Below are 26636 nucleotides of genomic sequence, written 5' to 3'. Positions count from 1 at the left end.
TGCAGCCTTTTACCAGTCTGAATACCTTTTCTTTATTTAATTTTGTCTTATTGTGTTACCTAGGACATCTACTACAATGTTGAATAGGAGTCGTGAGTGGAGACATCCTTACCTTGTTCTCAATCTTAGCAGAAATAATCTAGTTTCTCAACAACAATTATGTGTTAGTTGCAAGTTTTTTGTAAATGTTCTTTATCAAGTTGAGGACCTTTCCTTCCTTTTCCCAGTTTGCTGAGAGGTCTTATCATGAGTGTGTGTTGAGTTTTGTCAGGAGCTTTTTTTTGTATTGATACGTTTGTGTGATTTTTCTTCTTTAACCTGTTGATGGAATGAGTTACATTAGTTTATTTTCTAATGTTGAATCAGCTTTGCTCACATGGAATAAATCCTACGTAGTTGTAGCATATGATTTTTCTTAAACCTATTTGGATTTGATTTCCTAACATTTTTTGAGGAGTCTTACATCTATGTTGATGAGAGATATTGGTCTGTAGTTTTTGTTTTTTGTAATATCTTTGTCTGGTTTTGTGTTTGGGTAATGCTGGCCTCATAAAATTAGTTTGGAAGTATTTCCTCTGCTTCTATTTTTTGGAATACATATCAGAGAATTGGTATACTTTCTTCATTACGTGTTTGGTGGTGGTGATGTTAGGAGCCATCGAGTCAGTTCCAACTTACAGTAACCCTGTATACAACAGAGCAAAACACTGCCTGGTCCTGTGCCATCCTGACACTCCTTGCTATGTTTCTGCCCATTGTTGAAGCCACTGTGTCAATCCATCTCTTTGGGGGTCTTCTTCATGTTTGGTAGAACTCATCATTGAACCCACCTCAGCCCAGTGCCTTCTGTTTTGGAAGGTGTTAAGTTACTGATTTCATTATTTAGCAGATAATAGGCCTATTCAGATTATCTCTTTCTCCTTATGTATGCTTACATGAGATGTAACGTCCAAGGAATTCATCTTTTTCATCTAGGTTATTAAGTTTGTGGGCATAGAGTTGATTATGATACTACTTTATTCTTTTAATGTCTATGAAATCAGTAGTAATAACCCCTCTTTTATTTCTGATATTAGTCACATGTGTCATCTCTCTCTTTTTCTTAGCCTGACTAGAGGTTTGTCGATTTTATGGATATTTTCACAAAGGACCAGCTTTTTGTTTTGTTAACTTTCTGTATTGGTTTCCTGTTTTCATTTTCACTGATTTGTTCTCTAATTTTCTTATTTCTTCTGCTTACTTGGAATTTAATTTGCTCCAATTTTTCTAGTTTCCTAAGGTGGAAGATTAGGTTATTGATATTATATCTTTCTTCTTTTCTAATATGTGAATTGAATGCTATAAATTTTCTCAAAGCACTCCTTTCTCTGCATTCAGCAAATTTTAATAAGTTGTAGTTTCATTTTCACTTCGTTTAAAATACATTCTGTTGAGACTTCTTCTTTGTCCCATGTGTTATTTTGAAGGGGGTTGTTTAATCTCCAAGCATTTTGAAATTTTGTAGCTATTTTCTGTTACTGATATCTAGTTTAATTCCTTTGTGGTCTGAGAGCATAATTTGTATTTCTGATCATTTAAATATGTTAAGATGTGTTTTGTGGCCCAGACTGCGGTTTATTTTGGTGAACGTTCCCTGTGAGATTGAGAAGATTGTGTATTCTGCCATGTCTAAATGCCATATTCTAAAAATGTCAATTAGATCCAGTAGATTGAAGGTGTTGTTAGTTCAACTACATCCTTACTGATTTTCTACCTGCTGAGTCAGTAAATTACCAGAAAGGGTCCTGAAGTCTGAACTATGCCACCTGTATTCAAATATCAACAGGGTCACCCATGGTGGACAGGTTTCACCAGAGCTTCCAGACTAAGACAGACTAGGAAGAAGGACCTGGCAGTCCACTGAAAAAAAAAAATGGCCAGTGAAAACCTTATGAATAACAGTGGAACATTGTCTAGTATAGTGTTGAAAGATGAGATTCTCTGGTTGAAAGGTACTCAAAATATGACTAGCAAAGAGCTGCCCCCTCAAAGTAGAGTCGACCTTAATGACATGGGTGACTGAAGCTTTTGGAACCTTCATTTGCCGATGTGGCATGACTCAAAATGAGAAGAAACCTCTGAAAACATGCATTAATAAGTGGAAAATGGAAAGGACAAAGTATGAATCTAGGAAAATTGGAAATTGCCAAAATGACATGGAACACATAAAGATCAATATTCTAGGCAATAGGGAGCTGAAATGGGCCAGTATTGGCCATTTTTTAAATAAGTTATATAGTCTACTCTGTTCAGAATGACAATGGCATTGCATTCATTGTCAAAGAGAAAATTTCAAGATCTGTTCTGAAGTACAACACTGTCAGTAATGGAATAATATCCATACGCTTGCAAGGAGGACCAGTTAATATGACTGTTACTCAAATTTATGTACTAACCACTCATGCCAAAAATGAGGAAATTGAAGTTTACCAACTTCTGCAAACTGAAATTGATCAAACATGCAATCAAGATGCATAGATAATTACTGGTGATTGTAATGGGAAAGTTGGAAACAAAGAAGAAGATTGGATTATTGGGAAATAGGGCCTTGGTGATAGAAACAATGCTGGAGATCACATGATAGAATTTTGCAGGGCCAGTGGCTTCCTTATTGCAAATACATTTTTTTCAACAACATAAGTAGCACCTACACACATGGAACTCACCAGATGAAAAACACAAGAATCAAATGAACTACATCTGTGGAAGGAGATGATGGAGAAACTCAGTATCAACAGTCAGAAAGAGGCCAGGGGCCAACTGTGGAACCAACCATCAGTTGGTCATATTCAAGTTTAAGTTAAAACTGAGGAAAATTAGAGCAAGTCTACTAGAGCCAAAATACAACTTGAGTATATCCCACCTGAATTTAGAGACCATCTTAAGAAAAGATTTGAAGTATTCAGTTGTGGAATGACATCGACAACATCATACATAAAGAAAGCAAAAGAAAGCAAGAGGTCATTAAAAAGACAGGAAAGAAAGAGAAGGCAAAAATGGATGCCAGATGAGACTCTGAAACTTGTCTTGAACGTTGAGTACCTAAAGTGAACAGAAAAAGTGATGAAGTAAAAGAGCTGAACAGAAGATTCCAAAGGGCAGCTTGAGAAGACAAAGTAAAATATTACAATAAAATGTGCAAAGACCTGGATATAGAAAACCAAAAGATAAGAACACGCTCGGCTTTTGTCAAGCTAAAAGAACTGAACAGAAAATTCATTCTTTGAGTTACTGTATTGAAGGGTTCTGTGGGAAAAATATTGAACGACACCGGAAGCATCAAAAATAAAAATAAAGCCACTGTTCCAAAAAGAATTGGTCAACATTCAACCATTTCAGAAGGTAGCATATGACTAAAAACTAATGGTAATGAAGAAAGAAGTCCAAGCTGCACTGAAGGGAATGGCGAAAAACAAAGCTCAAGGAATCGATGAAGTACTGATTAAGATGTTTCAGGAAATGGATGCAGTGCTAAAAATGCTCATTCATCTATGCCAAGAAACTTGGGAGACAGCTTCCTGGTCAACTGACTGGAAGAGATCCATATTTTTGCCCATTCCAAAGAAACATTATCTAAGAGAATGAGGAAATTATCAAACAATATCATTAATATCACAAGTAAAATTCCGCTGAAGATCATTCAAAAGAGCTTGCAGCAGTACATCAAAAGGGAATTGCCAGAAGGTCAAGCTGGATTTGGAAGAAGACATGGAACAAGGGGTATCATTACTGATGTCAGATGGATCTTGTCTGAAAGCAAAGAATGTGAGGAGTATGTTTAGCTCTGTTTTATGCAAAGCATTCAACTGTGTGGATCATAACAAATTACGGATAACGTTGTGAAGAATGAGAATTCCAGAACACTTGATTGTATCCATGAGGAACCTGTGCATAAACTAATAGGCATTCGTTCCAAAAGAACAAGGGGATACTGTGTGATTTAAAATGAGGAAAGGTGTGCATTCTTTCACTATACTTAATCTATATACTTAGCATTTTTTGTATTCTTTCACTATACTTATTCAATCTATATACTTGGCAAATAATTCAAGAAACTGGACTATATGAAGAAGGGGGCATCAAGATTGGATGTAGAGTCATTAATAGCCTGTGATTTGCAGATGACACAACCTTGCTTGCTGAAACTAAAGAGGAATTGAAGCACTTATTGATGAAGTTCAAAGACTACGGCCTTCTTCAGTGTGGAGTGCACCTCAACATAAAACAAAATCCTCACAACTCAGCGAGTAAGCAACATCATGATAAATGGAGAAAAGATTGGCATTGTCAATGATTTCTTTTTACTTGGATCCACAGTCAACACCCAAGGAAGCAGCATTCAAGAAATCAAACAACACATTGCTTTGGGCAAATCTGCAAAAGACCTCTACATAAAGTGTTAAAAAGTGAAGTGACACTTTGAGAACTAAGGTGCACTTAACCCAAAGCTTGGTATTTTCAATCGCTTCATATGCATGCCAAAGCTGGGCAATGAATAAGGATGATCAAAGAATCAATGCCTTCAAATTATGGTGCTGGCAAAGAATATTGTATATACCACGGACTGCCAGAAGATTGAGCAAATCTCTTCAAAGAACTACTGCCAGAATGCTCCTTAGAAGCAAAAGTCCCATGACTTTGTCTCACATAATTTGGACATGTTATTGAGAAGGACTAGTCCCTGGAGAAGGATTTCATGCTTGGTAAAGTAGAGGGTGAGCGAAAAAGAGGACAACCCTTTCATGTTTTCTCTCTCTCTCAATTGAGCTTAGTTTAATTTTTCAGTACCTTGCCTGTTTCCATGTAAGGAACAGAGAGAATGATACAATTGTTCAGTTACTGAAAAATAGGTGACAAACATAGAAAGATTCATAACTTGACTGCCTTATGAATTCTTAGTTTCCCAGGACTGTCAGCCTCACCCTTCCTTTTGCACACATTGGAGTATATGGTATCTTGCTGATCCAGAATTTGTGGGATGTTTTAGGACTCACTTGTCATTGAGGATGTGGCTCTGGACTTTACTCAGGAAGAGTGGGCTTTGGTGAATCTTGCTCAGAGGAAACTCTACAGAGGTGTGATGATGGAAACCTTGAGAAACCTAGCCACAGTTGGTAAGGATGGCATTTTTTTTTTATTTATGCTTTTAGTCGACAAGTGTATCATACTCATTGACCCTGTGCTAGTAGCACTTGGGCTGAGGAATGGAAATACATTGATAAATAATGCAGGAATGGTCATTTGCTCTGTGGAGCTTACATATTCTGGCTTCTTAATAAATGTATAAAACTATTAAAATGACTTTTTATTTATCTTGTGGTTAAAAGCCTTGAGGCACTTTTAAGTGTCATAAGTATGAGAAATGGCTCCATGGCACCTTGGGCACTGAGAAAAGATTTGTCATTTGGAACCTTGAAGATTGTTTTACTGTTTTTATTACAAGTTTCACATGGTTATTTTCCTGAAAATAAACTTATACCACTCATCTCAGGAGACTGAAGACCAAAGCATTTACTCAGTGTAAATGAAATGTTCATTGTTCTTCACTGTCTTTTTCAATGATATATTTCTCTCCATGAGCACCTGTCAGCTATACACATTTTTTCTACCAGATAAGCAAGAGGAAGGTCCCAGGAGAGTTGAGATAGGACTCATTCATGGTTACCATGTTGGGAAGCAGCAGGAAGTCCAAAATCCTTTGAAAGACTAGCCCTGTATGGAAACAATTAGATTTGAATAAATCAGTTAGAAAATGTCTTTTTGGATTGAGGAGAGTGACCTTCACAGATACCTGAGCTTACTTTTCTGACATTCTTCAGTCTTCTCATACCTGTGTTTATAGAGAAAGACCGTTCCCTTGTCCTCATACTTGTACATTGTGCATTTTCATGTTACATGTGTCTTTGTGGATGTATTTCCTAGTAAATTACTTTCTGCCCATTGCCAGACATCCAAATGCCTCAGTCCTTCTTTATTCACAGCTTTGTTTTTCCTGCTAATAATTCCCTTCTTTTTTGTCTCATATTGTGAACCTCCACTTCAGTCATTGCATCAGTTTCTCGGGATCTTAATGATGGAGAAAAATTATCTAGTGAGCATATTACAGAGGAAATCATGAAGAAAACCACCTGGTTATCCATGTTAGGAGAAATCTGTGAGTCGCAAAGCATTGAAGATCAGCATAAAAACCAAAGGAGACATACAAGGTGAGTGTCATTCACACAAGAGAGAGCAGTACCTCAGGAGACAGTCTTAAGTATCATTACATTAAAAAAAAAAATAGAGTAAAACCTGTGAAAACCAGAATCTCTGTAAGAGAGAAAACTGTCAGAGAAGGAAAACGTGAATATCTACTAAAACTACTGAAGAGTAGTCTTACAAATGTAAGACTGCACCCTGCCAAAGGCAGAAACTTGGAAGACCCGGAAAAAAGGCAGTCCTGTTGAGTTCCGGCTCTCACAATTTCACCGTATAGATAGATATCTATATCTGTCTTGTCTGTCTGTTTAGATAGAGACATCTCTAATATCGTGTGTTCAGAGAATTTTTACAATATACTGTTATCATAAATGTGAGTCAGATACTGAGTATTCAGAACATATTGTACTTGTACACAGTTGTCAGAAAGCCTCATATTTTTAAACCACTGTCATTAAGGGTAGCATCTCTATTAGGTAATTTATCCTATGAAGCATGAGACATCTCAGGGCACCAAACATACACATTTGCTGTTTTTGTAATGGTGAAATAGCAGCAAACTTATTCCCAGTAGCATATTGCCCTTCTTTTTAACAGACAACATGCAATAAAGAACCTTTGTGAAAGTAGCAAAGGCAGGCAGTGTGGGAATACTTTCAGCCAGATTCCAGCTCTTACTGTGCTCAGAACAACTACTCCTGAATTAAGTCCTTTTGAAAGCCGTGAGTATGGAAAGGCCTTCATGGATCATTTGTCACTTAAGCAGCATGTCAGATCTCACACCGGATGCAGTGCCTATCAGTGTAAGGAATGTGAAGAACCCTACAGTTCTGTCTCTTATGTATGCACTCCTATGAGAACTCTTAATGGAGAGAAACCCTGTAAATATAAGGAATGTGGGAAAAGTTTCATTTGTAGCTCAACTCTTAAGAATCATGTGACAACACTCACTGGAGAGAAACTCTGTGAGTGTAATGAACGTGGGGAAGATTTCTGTAGTTTCTCATCCTTTAGGACACACGTAAGAGGTCATAAGTGTGAATGTAAAGAAAGTTGGAAAACCAGTACTCGTCCCTCATTGATCACTTTACATCAAAAATTTCATAGTGGAGAGTGCTCTTATGAATGTAAAGAACGTGTGGAAGCCTTTGGTCATGCAGCATCCCTCGCCGAACACATAAGAACTTGCACTGGAGAGAAACCTTGTGAACATTCAGAATGTGCAGAATTTTTTCACCAGTCCCCAAACATCAGTAATCAAATAAAAACTCATGATGGAGAGTGGTCATATGAATGTAAACAGTGTGGGAAAGTCTTTAGTCAACCCTCATATCTCACCAGACATATAAGAACTCACAGTGGAGAAAAGCCTTATGAATGTAAGGCATGTGGAAAAACCTTTAGTCAATTTTCCACTCTCACTAGACATGTAAGGACTCACAGCGGAGAGAGGCCATTTGAATGTAAGAAATGCAGGAAAGCATTTAGTGACGCCTCATGCCTCACTATACATAAAGTAACTCACAATGGAAAGAGGCCATTTGAATGTAAAAAATGTGGAAAAACCTTTAGTAAGGCCTCATCTCTTGCTATACATATAAGAACTCACAGTGGAGAGAGGCCTTTTGAATGTAAGGAATGTGGGAAAGCCTTTAGTTGGGCCTCCTCCCTCACTACGCATGTAAGAACTCACAGTGGAGAGAAGTTATATGATTGTAAGCAATGTGGGAAGGTCTTCAGTATATCCTCACACCTCACTGGACACATAAGAACTCACAGTGGACAGAAGCCTTATGAATGTAAGGAATGTGGGAAATCTTTTAGTCAGTCCTCATCCCTCATTAAACATGTAAGAATTCACAGTGGAGAAAAGCCCTATGAATGTAAGGAATGTGGGAAATCCTTTAATCATTCTGTTTCCTTCACTGTACATACAAGAACTCACAGTGGAGATTGGCCATTTGAATGTAAGGAATGTGGGAAAGCCTTTAGCTGGGCCTCGTCCCTCGCTATACATACCAGAACTCACACTGGAGAGAAGCCTTATGAATGTAAGGAATGTGAGAAAGTCTTTACTTGTTCCACATCACTCACTAAACATTTAAGAATTCACACTGGAGAGAAGCCTTATGAATGTAAAGAATGTGGAAAAGTCTTTCGTTATTCTTTCTCGCTCACTAGCCATATAAAAATGCACAGCGGAGAGAAGTCTTATGAATGTAAGCATTGTAGGAAAACCTTTAGTCAGTCCTCATCCTTCACTAGCCATATAAGAACTCACAGTAGAGAAAAACCTTATGAATGTCAGGAATGTGGGAAAGACTTTAGTTATTCCTCATCCTTCACTAATCATATGAGAACTCACAGTGGAGAGAAACCTTACGAATGTCAGGAATCTGGGAAAGTCTTTGGTCAGTCCTCATCCTTCAGTAAACACAGAAGAACTTGCTGTGGAGAGAAGCCTTCATGAATATAAGCAACGTGGGAAAGCCTTTAGTCATTCCTCATCCCTAACTAGCCATATAGGAACACACAGTGGACAGAAGCCTTATGAATGTCATGAATGTGGGAAAGCATTTAGTCAGTTGGCACACCTCACTAATCTTTCAACAACCCACAGTAGAGAGAGAACTTATGAGTTTAAAGCCTTTAGTCAGTCCTCAAAGCTCACTAAACACACAGTACTCACAGTGCAGAGATATGAATGGAAGGATTGTGTGACTCTAGTCACTCTTCATCCCTTGTTACATGTCTAAGAACTCACAGTGGAGAGAGGGCTTGTGAATGTAAGGAATGTGAAAAAGTCTTTCGTTATTATTCCTTCCTGTGTAAACAACTAACTCACAGTGAAGTCCTTATGATTGTAAGGAATATGGGGAAGTTTTCAGATGTCCTTAATCCGTTGGAACACGTATGGGTAAGTATACTGGAGAGAAACAATGTTCATTGTATATACCATGATGTTGAACAGGTTTCATCTCTTTTTACAACTCTTGATATTTTGATTATTTCCTTTCACCCGTCCTCCTATGAAAACCAATATTTTTAACAGAATCAGGATTATACTGTGTGTTTAGTGTTGTAGTGGACACATTTTCTATTGCATCCCATTTATTCTCCATGCTACTATCATGAACTCTGGTTTACTGATGAGGAAGCTGCACAGAAAAGTTTTAACCAAGTCAACCCACAGAAAATTACTCTCTCAAATGGTGGTATTAAAAGCAGAGTCTGCATGGCAGGATTGATCATTCTGAGGTCCCAAGGCCATGGTGAGCCTCCACAGCGCCGAACCTAACATAGCTGCAGTGGAATTTCTGTCCCACACGGGCACTGAGCCTGTTCTTATTGACAGAGTTCTAGTCTTGGTAGTTCTGACAATCCAAGAGTGTATTCCAGGCAGGATGTGACACTGCAGTTGCTTGGCTGCTCTGGAATAGTGGATGCTACTCCACCTGGTTCAGACACCCACTGCAGGGCCTGGAGAAGTTCGGAGTTCATGTATTAATGGGGATAGACAACAGAATGTTGGTCCTGGAGGTTTATCCAGCACTACTCTACCACATGCTGAACTGGGATCTGCCTCACTGATTGCTCATGTAAGGAGCCTGGGAAATGGTGACTGCAGGTAGCTGCTGTTCTTGTTAGGTGCCATCGAGTTGATTCCAACTCATAGTGACTCTGTGTACAAGAGAAAGAAACACTACCCTGTCCCGTGCCATGCTCACAATCTTTATACTTAAGCCCATTGTTGGAGCACTGTGTCAGTCCATCTCAATGAGAGTCTTCCTCTTTTTTCCTGACCCTCTACTATACCAAGCCTGCAGGTAGCAGAAACCTTCAAACTAGACCTTCCCTTAATGCAACAGTTCCTCTTGTAGAATCATCCTATGAAATTCATGGGTGCCATGATGGTGCTTATTGATAGAAGTGATATAGTGGATACCATGAGAGTCAGTGTCTACCAGTAAGGGAGTTCAGTAAATTCCTGACCACACATTAGAAAATTGAACTGCCACTAAATGAGTTTTTACTTCAAAAATTTGGACTAGAGTAGAGGCATTTTTTTGCATAATGTATGAAAGACAGGGTATGTACATGATGGCAGTATGTGAATGTTTACACATAAATGTTTTACATTTTATAAATGCCTACAGACCAGTTTATAGAGACAGTCCATCCTAGAACATTAACAAGGATTCTTCTGTAAAGGTGAGGTTGTGATTAATTTCTCATTTTGCTTTTCCCTAATTTTCACTTTTTTTTTTACATTCATTGTCATTGCTTAGAAAATTTAACATTTTTTTTAAATTCGAAAACAGTAATTCAATACTTTTGAAATGTGTAGTTAAACGAAACCTGTTGTCTTCAATTCCGACTCATAGCAACCCTATAGGCAGAGTAGGATTTCCAAGGAGTGCCTGGTGGATTCGAACTGCCAACCTTTTGGTTAGCAGCCATAGCTCTTAACCACTACTTCATCAGGGCTTCCTATATAGTTATATGAGGTGAAAAATGCATTAAGTGTGGTAGTCTGTAGCACAGTGGTACAGAATGGTATCATTTTTCCCTCCAGTACCTCCTCCATGCTGCCCGTCATACCTTCCCCTTTTTTAGAACCCCCGGCAGATGTCCTTATACATATCATTCACAATGTGGATTCTTCATTCTGGCTCCTTTCACTTAACATACCTTTGAGAGTCATCCATGTTGATGAGTGTCAATAGTTTGGTATTTTTTGTTGTGTAGCATTCTGTTGTGTAGACATACCATTGTGTATTGACCATTGGAGGACAGTTGTGTTTCCAGTTTTTATGAACAAAGCTGAAATAAACTTTCTTACACAGACTTTTATGTGAACATGAAGTTTTCATTTTCTTGCATATACCCTAGGAATGTAATTGCTATCATATGGTAGGTGTATATTTACCTTTATAAGAAACTGCCAATCTGTTTTTTAAAGAGAATGTGCCATTTTGTATTCTCTCCAGCAGTGTATAATTACAATTGCTTCTGAGATCTGGAGCCGATGCTTTCTAAAGGAACCTAGTACAGTTCTGTTTGTCACTGCTGTCAGGGAAGGATGTTCAGTTGGGTGGCTCATCTGACTGGTAGCCCTGCATTTGCTGAGGAGACCACAGGCCTATGTGTATGGGGCTCCTGGCTATACCACGACTACCACTCTTAGCTTGTTCTGAGCCTAGGGCCCAACTGAGTCTTCTGCAGAAGGAAAATAACAATTCTCCTCAGGTCCCAGACGTGGGAAGTAGCCAGTGCTACTCAACACTACAATTCCTGAGGCCCTGGCCATACCGTGTCCTGGTGTGGAACCTGGAAGTAGATAGGCATATCAGAGCTAGCAGGTCAGTTGTTAGTCAGCCCTCTTACCACTCACTGCCTCTGTCCTCATGACTGAAGTAAGTTTTCTCTTCTCTGTAGCAGGTGGAATCATCACGCCACCATGCAAGAGGATTGGGAGGGTCCAAAGGTAGTGATGTAGGGTCATAGTTCGCTAACCCTTAGCTGGTTCCTGATTGCTCCAACCTTAGTGGGTGTTACAGAGCTATGGCCGCTCCTCCAAGAATTCGGCTCTTTTTGCCCACACCTGCCTAGCCTGTAGTTCATCCAAAACTGCTGGGATCAGGATAGCCACCTTGGGCTTGGATCTGCAAGAGGAAGCGTGTTGGGAAATGTGAGCAGTGCTGTTTCATCATCTGGGCTCCATCCTCCCAAATTCTTCAAAGCAACATTTGTGCCCTTGACAAAAAAAGCTCTACTCACCTGTTCTCAAGTCATCTCCACCTCAGCTCCATTCCAGGGCCCTGATAATCCTACATAGCTTTAAAATATGGGATTATCTAAGAAGAAAGACTCTCTGTGCTTATTTATTTTACTAGCATTAGTTGAAATTGAATTTACCATGAACAAGGTGAGTTTTGACAGATGGAATTTCTTCTATGTATTTATTTTGAATTTCTTAGATAAAATCTGTACTTCCATTAAAGAAGCACCCATGATCTAGACTATGAACGGTTAATATATTGTCTCATTTGTCTACACGTATAAATACATTATTACACTGAAACAGTTAATGATTAAAAACAAACTCCATTATCCCCACACAAGAAAAGAAAATTTCTCCAGTTGTCCAAAAGTATCTGTTAGAATTGTTGGGTTTTTTAAAGCTTGGAGCCAAAGATTTAGACCTTGCTTTTTTATTTTTTGATCTCCTTAATCTGTCTTATGTACAACATTCACCTGCAGATTTTTTTCTTTTTGTTGTGATAAAACTGTACATAACACATTGTTTGCCAATTCAGCATGTTTCACCTGTACAATTCAGTGGCACTAATTATATCAATGCCGTTGTGCAAACACCACCGTATCTGTTACCAGCTTTCCATCACCATAAAGAAAAACTCAATACTTTCTTAACAATGATGCTTCCTTTCCCCCTTCCTTTGATGCCTGGTAACAATTATTGAACTTTGATCTCTATACTTTGCCTATTCTAGGTATTTCATATAAGTGCGATCCCACAATATTTGTCTTTCTATGATTGACTTACTGAGCAGAATGTTTTCTGAGGTTCATCTATGTTATAATATGTATAAGGACATTATTTCCCTTTATGGTTGAATAGTATCCCATTGTAGGTGTGTACATTTTGTTTATTCATTAATCCATTGATGGACATTAAGGCTGTTCCTACTTTTTCTGCTATTGTGAATAGTGTTGCAGTGAACATTAGTATACACATGTCTGGTTGCACTGCTTTTTTCAAGTCTCTTGAATATTTTTTTTTAATATAATTAGTAGTAGAATTATGTAGGATGTCTATGTTTAACTTCTTGAGGAAGTCCTGCAGTGCAGTGAATTACTTAATGTGACCCTTACAGCCATGGTCTTTGTGACCCCCATAGAGTGATTGGGTGGAAATATGGAAATAAGGTGCTGTGGCCCACCAAGGGGATTGGACAGCTTGCTGCTAATGCAGATAAGGTGCATGGAATCCTGTGGAAATGGGACCATGCAAATACAATGAATGGAACCCTAACAAGAAGGTTGGTTAGTTTTGCCATCCCACTAGGCTTAAAAGGAGCCAATCCCAGAGCAGAGGAGGACCTGACTACCACCCAGAAGAGATGGGTGTAGAGCACATCCTATGGACCTAGGATGCCTGCACTGAGATCTTACTAGACCCAGGAGACAGCTGTAACACTGATGATGGCAAGACAACAGGAAGCAGTGGCAGAGATTGAGCAATAGAAGAGGTAGCAGAACCAGGAGTCCAGCAGGAGGTGGTGAAGTGAGCTCCTTGGCCCATGGAGGGAGAAAGCTGAGTACCTTCAGGAAGAAGGCTAGCTGGCAGGGTGGGGTGCCTCTAGAGGAGCTAAAGACCTTTGTAACACTTGGCCAAGCAGGGCAGAGGCTTGGCCAAAGGCCAGGCTGGAGAAGACACTGACTGTCCTGATGGAAGAACTGTATCCTGAGTCGTTTCTGATCTTCAGTTGTAACCTGCTACTTCCCTAATAAATGCCATAATTATGAGTATTGTCTGTGTGTTCTGTGTGGCCATTGCAATGAATTATAGAACCCAGCAGAGAAGTAAAGAGTGCCGTGGTAGGGTTCCTGGTATGAGAATTGCTAAAAAGGTTGCAGAGAGGAGGTTCACAGGAGTCAGTTTTGCACTGATGTGAGGTGCTTTGAGTCAGTTCCGACTCATAGCAACCCTATGTACAACAGAGGGAAACACTGCCTGGTCCTGTGCCATCCTAATGATGGCAGTTATGCTTGAACCCATTGTTGCAGCTACTGTGTCAATCCTTCTCAATACCAAGCATGAGGGGCTGATGAAGGTGCTTCTCTCACTTGTGAAGTTAGAGGAGGTCAAATGTCACCCTCGCACCATTTTTTCAGCCATCTAACTGTTTTACATAATGCCTCTATCATTTTGCATTTCCACCAGCAATACATGAAGGGTTCAGTTTCTCCACATTCTTATCAATATTTCTTGATTTTCCATTTTATGATCTTAGCATTCTAGTCCCTGTGTCTGTCAGTTTATTGTACTGTGGGGGCTTGTTTGTTGCTTTGATAGTGGAAGCTATGCCACCAGTATTCAGATACCAGCAGGGTCACCCATGGAGAACAGGTTTCAGCTGAGCTTCCAGACTAAGACAGACTAGGAAGAAGGACCTGGCAGTCTACTTTTGAAAAGCATTAGCCAGTCAAAACCTTATGAATAGCAGTGGAACATTATCTTATATAGTGTCGAAAGATGAGCCCCCCAGGTTGGAAGACACTCAAAAGATGACTGGGGAAGAGCTGCCTCTTCAAAGTAGAGCCAACCTTAGTGATATGGATAGAGCAAAGCTTTCGGGACCTTCATTTGCTGAAGTGGCACAACTCAAAATGAGAAGAAACAGCTGCAAACATCCATTAATAATCAGAACCTAGAATGTACAAAGTATGAATCTAGGAAAATCGGAAATCATCAAAAATGAAATGGAATGTATAAACATCGATATCCTAGGCATTAGTGAGCTGAAATGGACTGGTATTGGCCATTTTGAATCAGACAGTCATATAGTCTACAATGCCGGGAATGACATCTTGAAGAGGAATAGTGTTGCAGTCATCATGAAAAAGAACATTTATTTCAAGATCTATCCTGAAGTACAATGCTGTCAGAGATAGGATAATATCCATCCACCTACAAGGAAGACCAGTTAATACAACTATTATTCAAATTCACGCACCAACCCCTAAGGCCAAAGATGAAGAAATTGAAGATTTTTATCAGCTTCTGCAGTCTGAATTGACTTAACATGCAATTAGGATGCATCAATAATTACTGGTGATTGAAATGCGAAAGTTGGAAACAAGAAGGATTGGTAGTTGGAAAATATGGCTTTGGTGATAGAAACAATGCCGGAGGTCCTTTGGACCTGCAGTTCCTGTGCTGAGATGCTCTGAGACCAAAGGAAGATGGATGACAAGGACCTTCCTCCAGAGCCAACAGAGAGAGAAAGCCTTCCTCTGGAGTTGACACCCTGAATTTGGACCTGTAACCAAATGGACTGTGGGATAATAAATTTCTCTTTCTTAAAGCCATTCACTTGTGGTGTTTCTGTTATAGCAGCACTAGATGACTAAGAATGACCAAATCAATACCATTTACAATAGTCCCCAAGAAGATAAAGTACTTAGTAATAAATCTAACCAGAGACATAAGAGACCTATGCAAAGAACTACTGGAACTAAGAGAAAGATTTAGCAGCATAGCAGGATAAAAGATATACAAAAATCCATTTGATCCCTATACACCAATAAAGAGAATGAAAAGAAAATCAGGAAAGCAATTTTATTTAAAATAGCCTCTAAAAAAATAAAATACTTAGGACTAGATCTCACTAGGGATGTAAAAGACTCATATAAAGAAAGAAAACTACAAAACACTATTGGAAAGAAACCAAAGAAATCTACTTAAGTGGAAAGACATACCATGCTCATGGATAGGAGGACTTTACATTGTGAAAATGCCAATTCTGCTCAAAGTGATCTACAGATATAATGCAATCCTGACCCAAATTCCAATGGCATTTTTTAATGAAATGGAGAAACAAATCTCCAACTTTATATGGAAAGGGAAGAGACCCCAGAAAAATAAAGCATTACTGAAGAAGAAGAACAAAGTGGGAGGCCTCACACTACCTGATTTTAGAACCTATTATACTGCACTGTTAGTCAAAACAGCCTGGTACTGGTACAACAACAGACACATAGACCAATGGAACAGAATTGGGAACCCAGACATAAATCCATCCACCTATGAGCAGATGATATTTGACAAAGGCCGAAAGTCCGTTAAATGGGGGAAGAGACAGTCCTCTTTTAACAAATGGTGCTGACAAAACTGGATGTCCATCAGCAAAAAAATAAAACAAGACTCATGTTACAGCACACACAAAAACTAACTCAAGATTGATCGAAGACCTAATTATGAGATCCAAAATGAGAAAGATCATGGAAGAAAAAATAGGGACAACACTATAGGCCCTAATACATGGTATAAATAGCATACAAACCATAACTAACAATGCACAAACACCAGAAATTAGGTCACTGGGAGCTTCTAAAAATCAAACACATGCTCATCAAAAGACTTCACCAAAGGAGCAAAAAGAGAACCTACAAACTGGGGAAAAAAATTGGCTACAACATATCCAATAAGGGTCTAATCTCTAAAATCTGCAAGACACTACAACATCTCAGCAACAAAAAGGCAAATAACCAAATTAAAGAATGGGCAAAGGGTATAGACACTTCACCAAAAAAGACATTCAGGTGGCTAACAGACATATGAGGAAATGCTCACTATCAGGAGCCATTAGAGAAATGCAAATTAAAACTACAGTGAGGTACCATGTCACCCCAACAAGGCTGGCATTAATCCAAAAAACACAAACTAACAAAAGTTGGAGACGTTGTGGGGAGTTTGGAACTCTTATGCAGTGCTGATGGGAATGTAAAATGGCACAACCACTTTGGAAAATGATATGGCACTTCCTATGGTATTTCTGTTTCTATTCAAGCTAGAAATTGAAATACCATAGGGTCCAGCAATCCCACTCCTAGGAATATTCCAGAGAGAAGTAAGAGCCATCACACGAATAGACATATGCACACCCATGTTCATTGCAGTGCTATTCAAAATAGCAAAAAATGAAAACAACCTAAATGCTCATCAGTGGATGAATAGATATATTATGGTACATACACACAATGAAATACTATGCAACCGTAAGGAACAATGATGAATCTGTGAAACATCTCACAACACAAATGAATCTGGAAGGCATTATGCTAAGTGACATAAGACACAAATAGACAAATATTGTATGAGACCATTATCATAAGAAAAAAAAAAGCTCAAGAAAAAGTTTAAACACACAAAAAAGCATTCTTTGATGGCTATGAGGGTGGGGAGGGAGTAGGAGGGGAAATCACTAGAATAGTAGACAAGGATCAACTTCCGTGAAGGGAAGGATAACAAACCATACAGGGGAAGTCAGCACAACTTGACAAAAGTAAAAGCAAATATGTTTCCTAGACACATCCAAATGCTTGGAGGGACATAGTCGCTGGGTCTGGGGCCTGGGGACCATAGTTTTGGGGCACATCTAGGTCAATTGGCATAACATAGTTTATAAAGAAAACGTTCTACATTCCAGTTCGGTGAGTAGCATCTGGGGTCTTAAAAACTTCCAAGCAGCCATCTGAGATACATCTATTGGTCTCACCCCACTCGAAGCAAAGGAGAATGAAGAAAACCAAAGACAAAAGGCAAATACTAGCCCAGAGGACTGAAGGACCAAATGAACCAGAGACTCCATCAGCCTGAGACCAGAAGAACTAGATGGTGCCCGTCTACCACCAATGACCACCCTGACAAGAAACACAACAGAGTCCCGGACAGAGCGAGAGCAAAACGTAGAAGAGAATTCAAATGCATGTAAAAAGACCAGACTTGATGGTCTGACAGACACTAGAGGAACCCCCAAAACTATGGCCGTAGGCAGCCTGTTAACCCAGAACTAAAACCATTCCCAAAGCCCACTCTTCAGACAAAGATTAGACAGTACTATAAAACAAACAGTAATACATGTGAGGAATGTGCTTCTTAGTTCAATAAGAGATAACAAGACCATATGGGCAGCTTCTATCCAAAAGCAGAATGAGAAGGGAGGAAGGGACAGGAACTGGTCGAATGGACACAGGAAACCCGGGGTGGAAAGGGGGATTGTGCTGTCACATTGTGGGGATTACAACCAATATTGAAAAACAGTATCTGTATAAATTTTTGAATGAGAAATTGAGCTGTAAACTTTCACCTAAAGCACAATAAAAAAATAATCAATGGGGAGAAATAACGAGAATGCTGACATAATGTGAAGAGTGGAACCACTGTCACTGAACAATGTGTGTAGAAATTCTTGAATGGCAGCATGCTTTGATGTGTATATTTTCACCAAAAATTAAATTAAAAATCAATATGGTACAGGAATGTCCCCCCTAGGGTTGTGGCAAGCATTAAATAAGTTGATGCTTAAAGTGTTTAGCACAGGGTCTGGCACACAGTAGGTGCTCAATGACTGTGATAGAAATGAACATTGAGCAGAAATGATCCTCCAGGTGCGTGGCATCATCTCATTTAGTGCTACAGTAACCCCGTGTGGGAGGCGCTGTTATTATACTCATTTTGGTGGTGGTGGTGTTAGGTGCTGTCAAATCCATCCTGACTCATAGCAACACCATGTGACAGAGTAGAACTGCTCCATTGGGTTCTCTGAACTGTAATCTTTATGGGAGCATATTACCAGATCTTATCTCCCTTGGAGCTGCTGGTAGGTTCCAACCACCAACCTTTTGGTTAGCAGCTGAGTGCTTAACCATTGTGCCACCAGGGCTCCTTACACCCATTTCACAGATGAGGAAATTGAAGCTTGTAGTGACCCAGCTGGGAAGAGAGAGTCCAGGACTGACACCCAGGTTGGCCTGCCCTTGGCACTGCCTACCGTCACAGGGCGGTCTGTTCTCTTCCTGCAGGTTCCTCATTTATGGCCTGTATTGCAGCCAGGTGGAGACCACCAGCAAGCACCTGGACTGCAAGGACAAGCAGATGAAGCTGCAGATAGGGTCCACGCCACAGCAGAGGGCGTGCCCACTCCTTCCTAGGTCCTAAGGCAGCAGCAAAGAGCTAGAGCCGGGAATGCCCTGCTTTCTGCTGTAGCCCGGCCAGAGTCCCCTGAAGGTATGGGGAGGAAGGTACCCAGCAGCCAAGTGGTGGAAATGGGCCAGAGCACAGACACCCAACCCTGCTCAGCCCCCACTCAGAGCTGACTCACCAACTCCAGGCTCAGAGCTGATCCTGGGCTGAGCCCAGATGTCAGGCAGAGATCCTGACTCCAAAATGAGTCCTGACCCCAACTGGATGCCAGCCCAAAGGTGAACCCGAACTGTGGACTGAGCCCCAATCCCAGCTGAGTCCAACTCTGGGTTAAGATTCAACCCCAGCTGAGCCCCAACCCTGGGCTTACCATCAATTCTGGCTGAGCCCCAACCTCAAGATGAGCCCCAACATTGGCTGAGCCCCCGTCCTCACTGAGCCCCAACTCTGGGCTGAGCCCCAGCCCTGGACTGAGCTCATACTCTGTGCTAAACCAACCCTGGCTGAGCTCCAAGTATGGGCTGATCTGCAACTTCAGTCTGAGCCTTACCCCAGCCACCCTGCCCTCAGGCTGAGCCCAATCTGGACTGAGCTGTGGCCGCTGTGTCCAGTGAAAGCATGTCTGGAAGTCACAGACAGGGCAGCGACAAAGAGATGCTCCCTGTGTGTGCCCCAACATCCACCTTCTCTGGTCTGTGCAGTGGGGGGCCTCCAGACCTCTCCCTCTCCCCATCTCCAGCCCCACTCAGCTGCGAGTCCTCTACCCTGGGCAGTGCCCACAGACCTTCCAGCTGGGTTTTAAACCACCCCCACCCCACAGCCTCTGTCTTTATTTCCTAGTGCTGCGGTAACAGAAACACCACAGCTGGGTGGGGGCTTTAATGAAGAGAATTTATTTTCTCACAGCTCAGGAGGCCAGAAGTCTGCGTTCAGGGCACTGGTTCTAGGGGAAGGCTCTCTCTGTCTGCTCTGGGGAGAAATCATCTCAGCATCTTCTTGATGTTCATTGGAGATCTCCACATGGCATCAGTCTTTCCCCCATCTGTGCTTCATTGCTTCTGTGCCAGACTTGCTCCTTTTATCTCTCAAAAGGGTTTGGTTTAAGACACACCCCACACTGATATGGCCTCATGAACATATCACCCGTAAACGATGCCGTTGAGTTGATTCCGACTCATAGCAGCCCTATATGACAGAGTAGAACTGCCCCATAGGGCTTCCAAGGAGCACCTGGTGGATTCAAACTGCCGACCTTTTGGTTAGCAGCCAACCTCTTAGCCATTATGCCACCAGGGTTTCCTGAACATAACAAAGAAAAACCCTTTTCCCAGATGGGATTGCTTCCACAGGTATAAAAATAACCCATTGTCGGTTCAGACTATTTACTCATAGCGACCCTAGTGACAGAGTAGACATAGGATTCCCAAGGCTGTAAATCTTTGCGGAAGGAGACTGCCACATCTTTGTCTTGCTGAGCGGCTGGTGGGTTTGAACTGATGACCTTTCAGTCAGCAAGCTGAGCACTTAACCACTGCATCACCAGGGAATTTACAACACATATTTTGGGGGGGCACAGTTCAATCCATAACAACATCTTTCCTTCCTTATTTAAAACTGGTCAATTAAGTCAACTTTTATATAGGCAACAGTAGCATAAGACATCTCCATCCTACAATCTGAGAACACCGGTACTTAGAGAAATAGAGCAGTGAGCACAGATAGCTCCTTTAGTGATCACTAAGTACTTGAAACTTTAAAAATAGGTGTGATACTAGAAAGGAGGGAGGAGGAGGCCCAGCAGGCTCTATGAAGAGACTAACAAGAACAGTATCACTTAAATTCCAAAAAGCAACCAAAGACTTCTTTTTCTGTCAATACTCAGAAAAAAAGACTTGTTAGGTGCCATCGAACAGCTCCGACTCGCAGCAACCCTATGTACAACAGAACAAAACACTGCCTGGTCCTGCACCATGCTTACTACCTTTGCTATGTTTGACCCCATTGTTGCAGCCACTGTGTCAGTCAATCTCATTGAGTCTTCCTCTTTTTAACTGACCCTCTACCTCATCAAGCATGATGTCATTTTCCAGGGACTGGTCCCTCCTGAGAACATGCAGAAAAAAGACAAAGATTTTCTTTCCTATCATTTTTGAGTCAGCAATTAATACAAACATTTTTCTGCCTGTCACCAGCAATATCCAAATGAATTTCTAAGGTCAATACCTTATAAGGATGCTGGCCTAATTCTGGATAATTCAATTAAGTAATACTGCTGAAAATGTCCCCTCTGAAGGAAATTGTTGTCGTTGTTTTTAGGTGCCGTCGAGTCAGTTCTGACTCATAGCGACCCTATGCACAATAGAACGAAACACTGCCCGGTCCTGCGCCATCCTTACAATCGTTGTTATACTTGAGCCCATTGTTGTAGCCACTGTGTCAATCCACCTCGTTGAGAGTCTTCCTCTTTTCCACCGACCTCTACCTTGCCAAGTATGATATTCTTCTCCAGAGACTGATCCCTCCTGACAACATGTCCAAAGCATATAAGACGCAGTCTCGCCATCCTTGCTTCTAAGGAGCATTCTGGTTGTACTTCTTCCAAGACAGATTTGTTCTTTCTTCTGGCAGTCCATGGTTGTAGGGTAATGCTGTTCAGCTATTTGCATGCCCCCCCCCCCAATGGAATCAGCTTTCCTCTTCACTGAAGCATGCTGGGGATGAATTTGGGATGGACTTGGGCTAAGGTACAAGACCAGGAGTGGCATGACTGGGCCAGTGGCCAAGGCATAAGTATGCCTTAGCAATAAGAAAGAAAATAGCCTGGATGTGAAGTCCCTGGGGACACTGACTGCCCAAGGATGTGGGAGAAAACGATGAGCCTTGGTCCCAACTGAAATGGTATATAAGCTTGGGTCCCTTGCTAGGTGGTTGCAGAAAACACTCCAGCCGGCCACCACTGGAGAGAACAGCTGCTTGCCCGTGTAAGTAAGTTTCCCTGAATAAAAGTATGAATCTGGAAAGGGCTATGTGTCAGTTCTTCGGATTATCTGCCAGGATGCACAGCGAGGGTCTTCCCTTGCTGGGGCTGTCCCCCGACAATGGTATATTCAATATTCTTTGCCAACACCACAATTCAAAGGCATCAATTCTTCTTCTGTCTTCCTTATTCATTGTCCAGCTTTCACATGCATATGATGCAATTGAAAATACCATGGCTTGGGTCAGGCACACCTTAGTCTTCAAGGTGACATCTTTGCTCTTCAACACTTTGAAGAGGTCCTTTGCAGCAGATTTACCCAAGGCAACGTGTCTTTTGATTTCTTGACTGCTGCTTCCATGGCTGTTGACTGTGTATCCAAGTAAAATGAAATCCTTGACAACGTCAATCTTTTCTCCGTTTATCATGATATTGCTCATTGGTCCAGTTGTGAGGATTTTTGTTTTCTTTATGCTGAGGTGCAATCCATACTGAAGGCTGTGGTCTTTGATTGTCTTGAGTAAGTGCTTCAAGTCCTCTTCACTTTCAGCAAGCAGGGTTGCGTCATCTGCATAACGCAGGTTGTTAATGAGCCTTCCTCCAATCCTGATACCCCGTTCTTCTTCATATAGTCCAGCTTCTCGGATTATTTGCTCAGTATACAGATTGAATAGGTGTGGTGAAAGAATACAATCCTGGCGCACACCTGTCCTGATTTTAAACCATGCAATATCCTCTTGCTCTGTCAGAACAACTGCTTCTTAACCTATGTAAAGGCTCCTCTTGAGCACAATTAAGCATTCTGGAATTCCCATTCTTCGCAGTGTTAGCCACAATTTGTTATGATCCACACAGTTGAATGCCTTTGCATAGTCCATAAAACACAGGTAAACATCCTTCTGGTGTTCTCTGCTTTCAGCCAGGATCCATCTGACATCAGCAATGTTATCCCTGGTTCCACATCCTCTTCTGAAGGAGATTAATTTGATAAAAATTATTACCATTTTTGGCTGGTGTAGGACACATATGAATGGGTCCTATTTAATGATAGTTAAAATCATTTCAACATTTCTGAAAATTTTAAGTACAAGAATTTAAAAAGGATTCTTATATAGTTCATCTTACTAAACAGTCCACTTAAACCATACTGTAAAATAATGTTCACTTTGGAGAGTCAAGGTAAATAACTTACAATGAAACCAGCCTCCCCAGTTATTTTAATATTAGAAATAATTAGAAGTAATTTATATTTAAAAAAATTATATACAAATCATAGTAAATTGGGAAAATTTTTCAAGATAAATTTTTATAGCAAAAAGAAGGGAGCCAGCTGGAACTTTTAACAGGAATACTTAATAAATATTTTAATGGAATTTAACAGTGTTGGCTTCAGGGAATAAGAGATAATTTATGCATATGCACACCCATGTTCATTGTAACATTGTTCACAACAGCAAAAGATGGAAACAACCTAGATGTCCATCAACAGATGAATGGATAAACTAACTATGGTACATACACACAATGGAGTATTACACAACAATAAAGAACAATGATGACTCTGTGAAGCATCTCAAAACATAGATGAATCTGGAGGGTATTATGCTGAGTGAAATAAGTCAATCACAAAAGGACAAATATGGTATGAGACCACTACTATAAAAACTCATGGAAAGGTTTACACACAAAAAGAAACAATCTTCGATGATTATGAGGGAGGGATATAAAAACTCATGGAAAGGTTTACACACAAAAAGAAACAATCTTCGATGATTATGAGGGAGGGATGGAAGACACTAAATAGACATTATACAAGTGGTAACTTTGGTGAAAGGTAAGACAGTACACAATACTGGGGAAGCCAGCACAATTTGTACAAGGCAAGGCCATGGAAGCTCCATAGGCACATCCAAACTCCCTGAGGGACCCAATTGCTGGGCTGAGGGCTATGGGGACCATGATCTAGATGGACATCTAGCTCAATTGGCATAACATAGTTAATAAAGAAAATGTTCTACATTCTACTTTGGAGAGCAGCGTCGGGGGTCTTAAAAGCTGGTAAGCAGCCATCTAAGATACTCCACTGGTCTCACCCCTGCAGGAGCAAGGGAGAATGAAGAAAACTAAAGATTCAAGGGAAGGATTAGTCCAGAGGATTAATGGACCACATCTACCACCAGACTGAGTCCAGTACAACTAGATGGTGCCTGGCTACCACCACTGACTGCTCTGACAGCGATCACAATATAGGGTCCCAGACAGAGCTGGAGAAAAATGTAGAACAAAATTCTAATAAACAAACAAACAAAAAAAACCAGACTTACTGGCCTGTCAGTGACCAGAGAAACCCCAAGGGTATGGCCCCCAGATACCCTAATAGCTGAGTAATGAAGTCACTCCTGAAGTTCACCCTTCTTCCAAAGATTAGACAGGCCCATAAAACAAAACCAGACTAAAGGGGCACAACAGCCCAGGGGCAAGGACTAGAAAGCAGAAGGAGACAGGAAAGCTGGTAACAGGGAACTGAAGGTTGAGAAGGGAGAGTATTGACATGTCATGGGGTTGTTAACGAATGTCATAAAACAATATGTGTACGAACTGGTTAATGAGAAACTAGTTCTCTAAACCTTCATCTAAGTATAATTAAAAAAAAGAAAAAACAAAACAAAAAAGATAATTTATGAAATGAGGCTTTTTTTTAAACCAGTAGTTAATTCCTCAAAATTTTGAATTGTTCTACTTGAAATCCAAGAGTTTGTGGCTGAGTATACAAAAAACCATATGCATGTGAAAGCTGGACAAGATAAGGAAGACCAAGGAAGAGTTGACTCCTTTGAATTATGGTGTTGGACAAGAATGTTGAATATACCATGGATTGCCAAAAGAATGAACAAATCTGTCTTGGAAGAAGTACAACCACAATGTTCCTTGGAAGCAAGGATGGCGAGACTGTGTCTTACATACTTTGGACAGGTTGTCAGGAGGAATCTGTCCCTGGAAAAGTACAGGGTCAGTGGAAAAGAGGAAGACCCTAAACGAGATGGATTGACACAGTGGCTGCAAGAATGGGCTCAAGTATAACAACGATTGTAAGGATGGCGCAGGCGGGCAGTGTTTCATTCTGGTATGCATAGGGTATCTATGAGTTGGAACCAACTCGACAGCACCTAACAACAACAAAAACGACATACAAAAGAGCTATCAAGTGTAGGTCATTTTAAAGAGCAAAGCAAGCATCAAATAGGAAGAACCTGCACAGCTTTGGGGTCTATCTGTGTCCCTCCCCACAACTGGCTCAGCCAGAGCACCTGCCTCCAGCCCCACCCTGTTCTCTACCCTTCCCCTAGGAGTGTTCTCAGCAAGCAAACAATGGGAAGTTCACCTTGCGTGACCTGCTGATGGTGCCTATGCAGCGGGTGCTCAAGTACCACCTCCTTCTCCAGGTGTGGTGCACGGGTTTGGGCTGGTGTCCTATGACCCTCTGGGACAGGTTGTTTGGGTCATCCCTGCCTCCAGGAAGGGGGCAGGGGGCAGAGGGAGTACGAGCTAGTGGGCCAGGAGGGGGTTTCCTGGGCGTTGTCTGACTCTCTGGATCTCGCAGGAGCTGGTGAAACACACGCAGGATGCCATGAAGAAGGAGAACCTGCGTCTGGCCCTGGATGCCATGCGGGTGAGTGGGAAGGAGGGATAGACAGGTGATGGTTCAGAATCTTCTGGAAGTAGTGGGGTTACTGTCACATCCCAGTACACATGCAGAGACACCAGGAGACTCCAGGGTTTCAGGGGCCCACACACATCTTCAAGGATCCCTGGTGGTGCAAAGGTTGAGCACTCAGCTGCACACTGAAAGGTTGATGGTTCAAAACCACCCAGCAGCTCCTCCAAGGAATGACCTGGCAATCTGCTCCAATAAAGATTACATCCTAGAAAACCCTATGGGGCAGTTCTACTCTGGCACCTGAGGTCGCTGTGAGTCGAAATTGACTCAGTAGCACACAACAGCAACAACCAGTAATGAAGTCCTGGTCTTCTCTCCGTTTATCTTCCCCCTCCAGCTCCAGTATCTACCCTGAGAATGCCACCGCCAACAGGCATGACTTCCAGATGTTCTCCTACAAGGAGACCACTTCCTGCTTGGCCTTCCAGATATTGCTGAGGTGGGAGGCTGGGGCCTGAGGTGGGAGGTTGGGCTTGATCGGCCCTTCCCCTCTGCAAGGGCTCCCCTAGGAGACAGCCCCCTGAACTGGGACGTGTGAGACCCTACTTTGGTCCTCAGATTCTCCATCTCTCTCCTGCTCTGAAGCGAGCCTAAGGAGGCTTGTCATACTGGGTGTGGTTGGCAGCTTGCTTGGCCGTGTTAAGACTACTGACTCCCCTTCATCCTTCCCTTACCCGAGAGGCACCTTCTATCACGGCTACCACTGTCATCGATGCCATGCACCTGCACACAAGGAATGTCTGGGGAGGGTCCCAATGTGTGGTCGATATGGGCAAGGTACCACTGGGAGAGTGGTGGGAGGTGGGCTTGGCTCTCCATGGGGTTTTCATTGGGAGAGAAGGTGAGATGTGGGCTTGACTTTCCATGGAGTTCCACTGGGAGAGAAAATGAAAAGTAGGCTTGGATCTCCATGGGGTTACCACTGGGAGAGAAAGGGGGAGGTGGGCCTGAATCTCCGTGGAGTTCCCCCT

At 41.4% G+C, this 26636-nt stretch overlaps 1 protein-coding gene across 1 annotated transcript in view; it reads left to right on the top strand.

Moving 5' to 3' along the window:
• LOC100665267 (zinc finger protein 14-like) overlaps positions 1-8707 on the top strand; it is a 40531-nt gene extending 31824 nt beyond the window's left edge. The window contains exons 4-6 of the mRNA XM_064279824.1: positions 5027-5153; positions 6083-6245; positions 6835-8707. Of these exons, the coding sequence (XP_064135894.1) occupies positions 5027-5153; positions 6083-6245; positions 6835-8707 (2163 nt within the window). The remainder of the gene's footprint in view (positions 1-5026; positions 5154-6082; positions 6246-6834) is intronic.
• The last annotated feature ends 17929 nt before the right edge of the window (positions 8708-26636 follow it).

The sequence above is a fragment of the Loxodonta africana genome, chromosome 3, assembly GCF_030014295.1.
Source record: "Loxodonta africana isolate mLoxAfr1 chromosome 3, mLoxAfr1.hap2, whole genome shotgun sequence".
NCBI classification, from domain to species: Eukaryota; Metazoa; Chordata; class Mammalia; order Proboscidea; family Elephantidae; genus Loxodonta; species Loxodonta africana.
The sequence above is the reverse complement of the archived record's forward strand: the minus strand, read 5'-3'. Positions and strand labels throughout refer to the sequence as shown.